The sequence below is a fragment of the Oryx dammah genome, unplaced genomic scaffold (genome assembly GCF_014754425.2).
Source record: "Oryx dammah isolate SB20612 unplaced genomic scaffold, SCBI_Odam_1.1 HiC_scaffold_23, whole genome shotgun sequence".
Taxonomy (NCBI): Eukaryota; Metazoa; Chordata; class Mammalia; order Artiodactyla; family Bovidae; genus Oryx; species Oryx dammah.
The window spans coordinates 80337035-80349517 of record NW_024070207.1 but is presented as its reverse complement, the minus strand read 5'-3'; the positions used below and the strand labels follow the sequence as shown (position 1 = coordinate 80349517).

At 38.5% G+C, this 12483-nt stretch overlaps 1 protein-coding gene across 1 annotated transcript in view; it reads left to right on the top strand.

The window, feature by feature from the left end:
- The window catches only part of DGKK (diacylglycerol kinase kappa), a 164334-nt gene that overhangs the window by 107053 nt on the left and 44798 nt on the right, over positions 1–12483 (top strand). Inside the window, exon 8 of the mRNA XM_040265324.1 lies at positions 11264–11366. Within this exon, the coding sequence (XP_040121258.1) occupies positions 11264–11366 (103 nt within the window). The remainder of the gene's footprint in view (positions 1–11263; positions 11367–12483) is intronic.

The following is a 12483-nucleotide window of genomic DNA, read 5'->3' as shown; positions in this document are numbered from 1 at the left end:
CAAGACTTTTCCATCCATAAAGCATAGAAGATAAAACCCCTAGGTTATTGGTGAAATGACTCTCCACAGCCAGGAGCACCCAAAGAGATTCACAGAGTTATATACAGAAGAGAAAAGGAACGAGGGAGATAGAGGTGACCAGGAGAAAAGGGGAAGTCAAAAGGGGAGGGAGCAATCTAGCCAGTAATCAAATCCCTAAGTACTCTCCATAGCCTGGAACACCCATAGAGATTCACAGAGTTATGTAGAGAAGAGAAGAGGGAGGAAGGAGAGAGAGGTGACCAGGAGGAGAAAAGGGAGAGTCAAAAGAGGAGAGAGCAATCAACCCCGTAATCAAATTCCTAAGTGAAAATGGATACCAAATATTAGATTCTTCGTGGTACAAAATTGATAACAAATATCAAAAAGCAAAGATTAAAAACCTAGAATAAAGGTTAGACTCTCAAAAATACAATATAAAAATACAAAACATAATCAATCACAAATTTTTTTAAATATATATGGAACTTGTTTTAAAAAATAGGTTTTTTTTAAAGTAATAGTAGGTTATAAAAATGAAAGTTAAAGGAGTAATAAAAAACTAATTTTAAAACAATATTAAAAAGTGATAATAGTAAAAATATATCTAGAAATTTCTCTTTGGCTGTTGTGGGCAGTGTGGGGTCAGTTCAGTGTCAGATGGTCCCTTGTTCCGTCTTGTACTTGTTCTCAAGGTCTATAGGTACCCTTGAAATGCACAGTCTCCATTACTAAATGGAGGGTTTTAATCTATTGCACCTGTCACTTCCAGAGCCGTTCCCCCTTCTTTGTTTACTTTGGCTTCCTTCCTTTGCAAGTCTCTTCAGTATCTAATTTCCGCCCTGACACAAGGGGGCAAAGGTGGCCACTAATTTAGGCTCACTTGTTCAGTTGTGTTGTGGGGAGGGAGGGACACTGCAAACAAATACCACTGGCATGCAGGGGGCAGTGCTCACAGTGGAATGACCCCATTAGGTTTGCCACAGCCCAAGGCAGCATGTATTTCCCACGTCTACACTGCTCAGGCTCCAGGGTGCTCTGCAGGGGCACTGTCCCAAGTGGGCCCTGCATTTCATGCAATTCCCAGGTATAAGCCACTCAGGTTCTCTGCAGGGGCACAGACCCAGATGGGCTGTGTGTTTTGTGCCCTTCCCAGGTCTGAGCAGCTCAGGCAACTGGGTGCTTGACGAGAGCACTGTCCCAGGTGGGCTGTGCTTTTATTCACCTCCCTGGTCCTGGTCACTCAGCTTCCCAGGTGTGCCACTAGAACACAGTCCCAGGTGTTTTGTGTGTCTCCTCTGGGGAGCGGATCTTAAGCTGTGACACTCCTGACAGAGGTCAACCTTCCAGGATCCCAGGAAGATGTGGTTAGCAACTGGGAACCTGCTCACAGTTTGGTGGAGGATGCAGTCTCTGGGGCTGAGCTTGCAGCAGCCCCTTGCCTTCTGGCTCTGGCTGTCGCAGGCCAGCCTCTCTGCCTCCAGGGAGGGAGGGCCCTATGTGGCAGCCAGCTTGCTCTCCTCTGGTATTCACTCAATCCTTTGTTCTGTGATAGTGCCAAGGGTCACCGTGAGGCTTTAGAGCCTTTTGCAGGAAAAGCCTTTTTTTTGGTCTCTGGTGTTCCGAGGATTTGGGTTGTCATCTCACATTAGCTCCTTCAGATTGTCCTCAGGGCATTCAGGCCCAGTCCTTACCCTAAGGACCAATGATGCAGCCCACGTCCCCCTGCCCAACCCCCACTTGCTGCAGGAGGACGTCAGCGTCTGGGCCACTTCTCTGGTGGCAGTTGTGGTTAGGTGCATATTCTGTGGATTTTTTTCCCTCCCAGTTATGTTGCCCTCTGAGATTCCAAAACTCCCCACAGACATGGCTGTGAGAGCGTTTCCTGCTGTGTGGAAACTTCTCCTTCATGACTCCCTCCTCAGAAAGGGTCTCCATCCCTAAATCTTTGTCTCTGTTTTTGTCTTTTATATTTTGTCCTATCTCCTATTGAAGAGATCGGGCTGCCTTTCTGGGTGCCTGGTGTCCTCCACCAGTGTTCAGAAGTTGTTTTGTGGAAGTTGCTCAACATTCAAATGATCTTTTGATGAATTTGTCGGGGAGAAAGTGGTTTCCTGTCCTATTCCTCTGCCATCTTGAGATTGCCCCCTCCAGTTTTGTTTTTTCTCCTTGTAGTTTATTTGTAGTCTCATAACATTGTGGTCAGAAGAGTTGTTTGATATAATTTCAATTATCTTAAGATTTACTGAAACGTTTTCTTCAGCCTAACATGTGATCTATTCTGGATAATTTTCCATGTATAGTCAAAAGTAATTTATTTTCTGCTGCTTTTGAATGGAATATATATAAAGAACAGTTTGGCTTATGTATTAAGGACAATATTTCCTTATTGGTTTTCTATCTAGATAATCTGTTTATTGATATGTAGGTTGTTATTTGCTCTTGTGTTGGGTGTATATATGTTTTCAATTGTTATATGTTCTTCTTGGTTTGATCCCTATGTCATTATGTAACATCTTCCTTTGTCTTTGTTATAGTCTTTGTTTTAAACTCTATTCTGTGTGATATAACTATTGCTATCTTGGCTTTTGTTTAATTTCCATTTACATTGAATACTCTTTTCCATTCTCTCACTTTCAGTCTGTATGTATCTTTAGATCTTCAGTGAATTTCTTTTAAGTGCATATATATGGGGTTTGTTTTTTGTTGTTTTTTTTTAAATCCCTTCAGCTACTGTACATATTCTTTTTGGAGCATTTAGTTCATATTTATATTTAAAGTGACTACTGATAAGTATTGCTTATTGCTATTTTTTTCATTATTTTTGTATTTCTTTTTGTTCCTTTCTTCTTTTCCTATCTTCCTTTGTGATATGAAGGCCACCTTTAGTGTTACGTTTAGTGGCTCAGAGGGTAAAGCGTCTGCCTGCATGCAGGAGACCTGAGTTCGATCCCTGGGTCTGGAAGATCCCCAGAGAAGGAAATGGCAACCCACCCTGGTACTCTTGCCTGGAAAATCCCATGGACAGAGAAGCCTGGTAGGCTACAGTCCGTGGGGTGGCAAAAGAGTCAGACATGACTGAGCGACTTCACTTTCACTTTCTTTAGTGTTATGTTTAGATTCCTTTCTCTTTTTTGTATGTATGGTTGTTGTTCAGTCACTCAGTCATGTCCAACTCTTTGTGACCCCATGGACTGAAGCATGCCAGGTTTCCTTGTCCTTCACCATTTCCGTGAGCTTCCTCAAACTCAGGTCCATTGAGTTGGTGATGCCATCGAACCATCTCATCCTCTGCCATTCCCTTCTCCTCCTGCTTCTATCTTTCCCAGCATCAGGATCTTTGTATGTATATCTAATAATTATATATATATATATATATATATTGTAGTTGTGGTTGTTTAGTCTCTAAGTTGTGTCCAACTCTTTGCAACCCCATGCACTACAGAACACCAGGCTACTGTCTTCCATTATCTCCCAGAGTTTGCTAAAATTCATGTCCATTAAATAAGTGATGCTATCTAACCATTTCATCTCATCCTCTGCTGCCCCCTTCTCCTTTTGCCTTAATCTTTCCTAGCATCAGGGTCTTTTCCAATGAGTCAGCTCTTTGCATCAGGTGGCCAAACTATTGGAGCTTCAACTTAAACGTCAATCCTTCCAATGAATATTCAGGGTTGATTTCCTTTAGGATTGACTTGGTTTAATCTCTCAAGAGTCTTCTGCAGCACTCCAATTCAAAAGCATCAGTTCTTCAGTGCTCAGCCTTCTTTATGGTCCAACTCTCACATCCATACATGACTACTGCAACAACCATAGATTTGACTATATGGTCCTTTGTCAGCAAAGTGATGTCTATTTCTCAATATGTTGTCTGGGTTTGTCATAGCTTTCCTTCCAAGGAGCAAGCATCTTTTAATTTCATGATGGCAGTCACTGTCTGCAGTGATTTTGGAGCCCAAGAAAATAAAATCTGTCACTGCTTCCACTTTTCCCCCTTCTATTAATATTTGCCATTGAGTGATGGGATCAGAGGCCATGATCTTAGTTTTTTTAGTGTTGAGTTTCAAGCCAGCTATTTCACTCTCCTCTTCACCTTCATCAAGAAATGCTTTGGTTCCTCTTCACTTTCTACCATTAGAGTGGTACCATCTGCATATCTGAGGTTGTTGATATTTCTCTTGGCAATCTTGATTCCAGCTTGTGATTCATCCAGCTTGGCATTTCGCATGATGTACTCTGCATATAAGTTAAATAAGCAGGGTGACAATATACAGCCTTGTTGTACTCCTTTCCCAATTTTGAACCAGTCAGTTATTCGATGTCTGGTTCTAACTGTTGCTTCTTGACCATCATATTGGTTTCTCAGGAGACAGGTAAGGTGGTCCAGTACTCTAATCTCTTTAAGAATTTTTCACAGTTTGTTGTGATCCACATAGTAAAAGGCTTTAGAGTAGTCATTGGAGCAGAAGTAGATGTTTTCCTGGAATTCCTTTGCTTTCTCCATGATCCAGTGAATGTTGGCAATTTGGGCTCTAGTTCCTCTACCTTTTCTCAACGTAGCTTGTACATCTGCAAGTTAGTTCACATACTGCTGAGACCTGTGCTGTGTTAGTCACCCAGTTGTGTCTCTTTGCAACCCCATGGACTGTAGCCCACCAGGCCCCTCTGTCCACAGGGATTCTCTAGGCAAGAACACTGGGGTGAGTTGCCATGCCCTCCTCCAGGGGATCTTCCCAACTCAGGTATCAAACCCAGGTCTTCCACATTGCAGGCAGATTCTCTACCATCTGAGCCACCAGAAAAACCCAAAAATACTGGAGTGGATAGCCTATCCCTCCTCCGGGGGATCTTCCCAGGGGTCATACCTATGACCCAGGAATCATATCGGGGTCTCCTGCATTGCAGACGGATTCTTTACCAGCTGAGCTACCAGGGCAACCCCACTGAGGCCTAGCTTGAAAGCTGTTTTATAGCCCTAAGTTTTTGCCTCTTAATCCCACTCACTTATTTCACTCATCCCCCAACCTCTTCCACTCTGGCAACCACCAGTTTGTGTATATGAGCCCATTTCTGTTTTGTTATGTTTGTTCATGTGTTTTCTTTTCGGGTTCCACATATATATGAAATAATACTGTATTTGTGTTTCTCTATCTGATTTATTTCACATAGCATAATAACCTCCAAGTCCATCCATGTTGCCACAAATGACAAAATGTTGTTCTCTTTTATGGCTGTGTGATATACCATTATATATATAAATATATATACATGTATATGTACATTATATATATATTATATGTGTGTATGTATATACATTGATGTATGTGTGTATATGTATGTATTATATATGTATACATTATATCTGTATATATATACATATATATACACATCACATGTTCTTTATCCATTCACCTATGAATGGACACTTAGAGTGGTTTCATATTTTTGTTATTTTAAATAGTATTCAGTGAACATAGGGGTATGTATATCTTTTCGAGTTAGTGTTTTCATTTCTTTGGATAAATACCTAGAAGTGGAATTGATGGATTGCATGGTAGTTCTATTTTTAGTTCTTTTGAGGAATCCTCATAATGTTTTACATAGTGGCTGCATCAATTTACATTCCCACCAACATTGCACAAGTGAACCTTTTCTCCACATCCTCACCATCAGTTGTTGTTTCTTGTCTTTTTGACAAGTCATCAGAAACTTGTGAGGTGATAGCTTATTGTCATTTTGATTTGCATTTCCCTGATGATTAAAGATGTTGAGCATCTTTCCATGTGCCTGTTGGCTATCTGTATGTCTACATTGGCAAATGTCTGTTCAGGTCCTCTGCCCATTTATTAACCAGGTTTTTTTTGGGGGGGGTTGTATGTGTTCCTGATATATTTTCCATATCAACCACTTACTGGGTATATCACTTGCGATTATCTTCGTCCAGTCAGGAGGATCTCTTTTCATTTGGTTGGTGTTTTCCTTCACTGTGCAAAAGTCTTTGTTTCATATAGTTCCATTTGTTTGTTTTTGCTTTTGTTGCCTTCCCTGAGGATACATATACAAAAAAATATTTCAAAGAGCTCACTGCTTATGTTTTCTTCTGGTTTTATGGTTTCAAGTCTTACATTTAAGCCTCTAATCCATTTTATTTTATTTTCATATATTTGTAAGAAAGTGGTCCAGTTTCATTCTTTTCAATACAGCTGTCCAGTTTTATTGAAGAGGCTATCTTTTTTCCATTTATATTCCTATTATCTCTTTTGTCATAAGTTAGCTGATCATATGACTGTGGATTTATTTCTGGACTCTCTGTTCTGTTCCCTTGATCTGTGCCAGTTCCATACTGGTATGAATTCTATATCTTTGTAGTATGGAAGTGTGACAGCTCTAGTTTTTTTCTGTCAAGATTGCTTTGGCTATTAGGAGTCTTTTGTGTTTTCATTTAGGAACTGTGTTTTTTCTTGTTCTGTGAAATATGCCATTGATATTTTGATAGGGATTGCATTTAATCTGTTGATTACTTTGGGGAGTATGGACATTTTAACAATATTGAGTCATCCAGTTCATGACTGTGATATATTTTTCCATATTTTGGTGTGTCATCCTCAGTTTCTTTAATCATTGTCTTATTGTTTTGAGGTTACAGGTCTTTTTACTTTCTTGGTTAAATTTATTCCTAGGTATTTTGTTATCTTTGATGCAATTATAAATTGGATTCTTTTCTTCATTTCTCTTTCTGATAGTTCATCATTAGTGTATAGAAATGCAACAGGTTCCTGTATATTAATTTTGTGTCTGCAAATTTCTTAATTCATTGCCTTAACTACATTTTTGGTGCAGTCTTTGGTGTCTTCTCTATATAGTGTTCTGTCATATGAAAATAGTGATTTTTTTTACTTTTGCTTTTCTTATTTTGATGATTTTATTTCTTTTTTGTACCTCATTGCTATGGCTAGGTTGAGAATTTTTGCATCTATATTTATCAAAGACGTTGGCCTGTAATTTTCTTTCTTGTAGTGTTTTTGTCTGGTTTTGGTATCAGGATAATGGTGGCCCTATAGAATGAGTTTGGAAGTATTCTTTTGTCATTTTTTTTTGAAACTGATAGATATTAACTCTTCTTAAAATATTTAGTAGAATTCATCATGAAGCCATCTGGACCTTGATTTTTCTTTTTTTTTTTTTTAAATTCAAATACTACTTTTTATTTAATGATCAAGAATAGACCTTGATTTTTCTATGGGGGAGTATTTTGATTACTGATTCAATTTCATTACTAGTAATGAGTCTATTCATATTTTCTGTTTCTTCATGATTCTGTATTGGATGATTATATGATCTAGAAGTTTTTTTCATTTCTTCTAGGTTGTTTAATTTGTTGGCATATAATTGTTCATAGTATTCTCTTATAATCCTTTGTATTTCTGGTGTGTAAAGTTATAATTTTTCCTTTTTAATTTCTGATTCTCTTTTTTGGGGTGCTCCTTTTTTTCTTGATCAGCCTAACTAAATATAAGTTTCTTGATTTTGCTTGTCTTTTTAATGCCATGATCTTAGTTTTTTCAGCGTTGAGTTTCAAGCCAGCTTTTTAACTCTTCCTTTTAACCCTCATCAAGAGACTCTTTAATTCCTCTCTTAAACCAACTCTTACTTTCATTGATCTTTTATATTTTTTAGACTGTATTTCATTTATTTCCTCTATTGTCTATTATTTTCTTCTTTCTCCTAAGTTTGGGCTTTGCTTATTCTTCTTTTTGTAGTTCCTTTAAATGGATATTTAGATTCTTTGAGATTTTTGTTTGTTCAAATATACCTGTATCGTTATAAAATTCCCTCCCGCTTTTGCTGTGTCCCATAGATTTTGGGACATGCAAAAGAATGCTCAAACTACACTACACTGTGCTCATTTCACATGCCAGCAAGGTTATGCTCAAAATCATTCAAACTAGGCTTCAGCAATACGTGAACTAAGAACTTGTAACTGTACAAGCTGGGTTTTGAAGAGGCAGAGGAATCAGAGATTAAATTGCCAACATTCATTGGATCATGGAGAAAGCAAAGGAGTTCCAGGAAAACATCTACTTCTGATTCATTGACTACTCTAAAGCCTTTGACTGTGTGGCTCACAACAAACTGTGGAAAATTCTTAAACAGATAGGAATACCAGACCACCTTACCTGCCTCCTGAGAAATCTCTATGCAGATCAAAGAAAAAAAAAAGCCAGAACTGGACTTGGAACAACTGACTGGTTCAAAATTGGGAAAGGAGTATGAAAAGGCTGTATATTGTCACCCTGCTTATTTAACTTATATGCAGAGTACATCATGAGAAATGCTGGGCTGGAAGAAACACAAGCTGGAATCAAGATTGCTGGGAGAAATATCAACAACCTCAGATATGCAGATGGTACCACTCTAACGGTAGAAAGTGAAAAGGAATTAAAGAGTCTCTTGATGAGGGTTAAAAGGGAGAGTGAAAAAGCTGGCTTGAAACTCAACGCTGGAAAAACTAAGATCATGGCATCTGTTCCTATCACTAAATGGCAACTATTAATAGAAGGGGGAAAAGTGGAAGCAGTGACAGATTTTATTTTCTTGGGCTCCAAAATCACTGCAGACAGTGACTGCAGTCATGAAATTAAAAGATGCTTGCTCCTTGGAAGGAAAGTTATGACAAACCTGGACAGTGTATTAACAAACAGAGACATCACTTTGCTGACAAAGGACCATATAGTCAAATCTATGGTTGTTGCAGTAGTCATGTATGGATGTGAGAGTTGGACCATAAAGAAGGCTGAGCACTGAAGAATTGATGCTTTCAAACTATGGTGCTGAAGAAGACTCTTGAGAGTGATTTGGACTGCAAGGATATCAAACCAGTCAGTGTGTTAGCCACTCAGTTGTGTCCGACTCTTTGCAGTCCCATGGACTGTAGCCTGCCATGCTCCTCTGTCCATGGGATTTCCCAGGCAAGAATACTGAAGTGGGTTGCTGTTTCCTTCCTAAAGGAAATCAACCCTGAATATTCATTAGAAAGACTGATGCTGAAGCTGAAGCTGAAGCTTCAATACTTCGGCCACCTGATGCAAAAAGCCGACTCACTGGGAAAGGCTTTGGTGCTGGGAAAGATTGAAAGCAAGAGGAGAAGAGTGTAACAGAGGATGAGATGGTTAGATAACATCACCAACTCAATGAACATGAATTTGAGCAAACTCCAAGAGACAGTGGAGGACAAGGGAGCCTGGCATGATACAGACCTTGGAGTTGCAAAAATTTGGACACGACTTAACACTGAATACAACAACATAGATTTTAGAGGTGTGTTTCCATTTTCATTTGTCTCAAGGTATAGTTTGATTTTTTTATTGACCTATTGGTTATTTAGCAGCACGTCATTTAGTGTCCTTATGTTTGTGTTTCTTCCAGTTTTTTTTCATGTAGTTGATTTCTAGTTTCATAGTGTTGTTTTCAGAAAAGATGTTTACTATGATTTGAATCTTCTTACATTTAATGTGACTTTGTTTTATGGCTTAGCATGTGATGTATCTGGAGAATGTTCTATGCACACTTGAAAAGAATATGTATTCTGCTGCTTTCTTATGGAATGTTCTATGTATACCTATTAAGGTAATCTCATGTGTTAAGGTAATCTAATTTGTTAAGGCCAGTGTTTCCTTATTGACTACCTGTTGGCTGATGTATCCATTGATGTAACTGGGATATTAAAGTCCTCTAAAATTCTTGTATTTCTGTCTCTTTCTTCAGTTATTTCTATTAATATTTGCTTTATATATTTAGGTGCTCCTCTGTTGAGTGCATAAATGTTTACAAATGTTATATATTCTTGTTGGATTGACCCCTTTATCATAATTTAATGCCCTTCCTTGTTTTGTTACAGTCTTTGTGTTAAAATCTGTTTTGTCAGATATAAGTGTTGCTACTATGGCTTTCTTTTAATATCCATTTGCACTTTCAATCTGTGTGTGGCTTTAGATCTGAAGTGAGTTTCTTGTCAGCAACATATATGTGCCCTGTTTTGGTATCCATTCAGCCCTCTATTTCTTCTGATTGGAGAATTCATCCATTTAAATTTAAAGTGATTATTGATAGGTATTTACTTACTGCTATTTTGTTCATTGTTTTCTGGTTGTTTTTGTAGTTCTCTGTTCTTGTCTTCTCCTCTTGGTTTCTTGTGTTTTGATGGATTCCTTTAGTAATATGTTAGGGTTCCTTAAGAAAGTAAATCTAGTAACCATCAGTGACATACTGAACAGCACAGGGAACTCTGATCAATATTCTATAGTAATCTAAATGAGAAAAGAACATGAAAAAAGAATACATACATGTACATGTGTAACTGAATCACTTCACTGTATACCTAAAACAAACACCACATTGTTAATCAGTTATACTCCAGTATAAAATAAAAGTTTTAAAGGAAAGTAAATCTTAAGTTTTCATCACAAGGAAAAAAATGTATCTATGTATAATTATTGATTTAACTAGACTTACTCTGGTGACAATTTCACAGTGTATACAGATATCAGGTCGTTAGGTTGTATACCTGAAATTAATGTAATGTTTATTTCAATTATATTGTCATTTAAAAATAAGACAACTCCGGTTGTCCTCTGGATCTTTTTTAATTAATTTTGCCTAATTAGGCCAGGTTCATGTCATCTAGTAACTGTGTAATTTTTCAGGAAGTGATGCTTGAAGATATCAGAAATCTGGGAAGTATGCCACTAGTAGGGAAGGTGGCCGAGTCTCAGGTTTTTTACTTCAAGGTTTGACCTTGAGCAAAATCCTTTTCCTCTCTGAGCTTTGGTTTTCTTATTTCTAAAACAAATTTAATAATGTCTTCCCTAACTCACATGACTGTTGTAAGGTTTGAAGTATAATAACATATTATCAGGATTAGCACTCTTATACTGCAAGTAAACTCCTCATTCTGTAGGCCACTAAAATTGTACCCTAGGACTGGCATCTACTCAGTGCCTATAATAGTATATTCTGAAAGGCACGTTTGAAAGGAACAGGGTTCAGAGACCACATTCAGGGATGATGCAGACTCAAAATGGAGAAAGACGTTGAGTCAGGAGTATGTGTATGGCACCAAATCTCAAAAAGGGAGTTTTGAGTACTAAGCACTTAAATTTTGGAATTGAGACAAAATGATGCTCTATGTTATCCTTTTCTCACCCCACTCATTTTTTTTTATTTCTTTCTTCTCCTGTCGTTCCAGGTGCATGACGACTGCAGGAGACGGTTTTCCAAGGAATGCTGGTTTGGAAGTCATCGATCATCAGTCATTCCTCCCACTGCCCTGAGCGACCCCAACGGTGATGGTAAATAGCTAAATGTTAATCTCAGAAATACATTGTGGAGGGAAGGAGGGTGCAAAGCCTGGGGGAAATGACTGCAATTAAATTATTCTGGTCAACCAGTCAAGCATTTCTGAAAGTACAAGTGTGCAAATGTGTAGAGCATACCTGTGTGCTCAGTTGCTCAGTGTGTCCTACTCTTTGCAACCCCATGGACCATAGCCCACCGGGCTCCTCTGTTCATGGGATTTTCCCAGCACAAATACTGGAGTGGGTTGCCATTTCCTCCTCCAGAGGATCTTCCTGACCCAGGAATCAGACCTGCGTCTCCTGTGTCTTGTGCATTGCAGGCAGATTCTTTACCGCTGAGCCACCAGGAAAGCCCCTATGTGTAAAGACAGCTCATGATTTTTAGACCTTTGGGATGGTGAATGTAGATGTATCTGTTTGTGGGGATGTTCTTTGTAGCCTCTGTCACAATTGTTACCAAATGATCAGAATTCATTTCAGCTTTTTCATGATTTCCAGACACTAGATAATCCATGAAATAATTTTGTTTGCTTGCTGCCTACTTCATTGCCAAATAAAACCCAGCATTAGCTGGGAGCAGAGAAAGGAAAAGAAAGAAGAGTATATAGTTTCCTTAGAGAACAGAAGGAGGAAGGATTCCTGTACTCATTACAACAGTTTTAGAACTAGACACAGCATATGTGCACGTACATGTATGTGAGCTGCTCTAGTCTTTTCCAGTTTCTTTCCTAATCCCAACACAGATACAGACAGACATTGGTACATGGAATGAGCCACTCACACAGTTTTCTGCAGGCAAACATACTCATATGTCCCCATGATGACATGCTCAGGCACATATCCCTCACTCAAGGATGCATACATATAATAATCTCAGATCTATTCAAATATTTATCCACATAGATTCACCTACAAGATAGGTGACTAGAGAAGTCATGAGACTGATGCCTTAGTACATAAGGGATACTTGACTGGCTAGGAGAAAAAAGAGACTACGGGAAAGATGGAGTTGATAAAACAGGAAAAGTAACAAACTAGTTAGCCAAGTGTACTCAGACTCCTAGTGAAAGTCTGTGAAGTCCTGAATCTGAAGTGGTGAGACTTTGCTTAC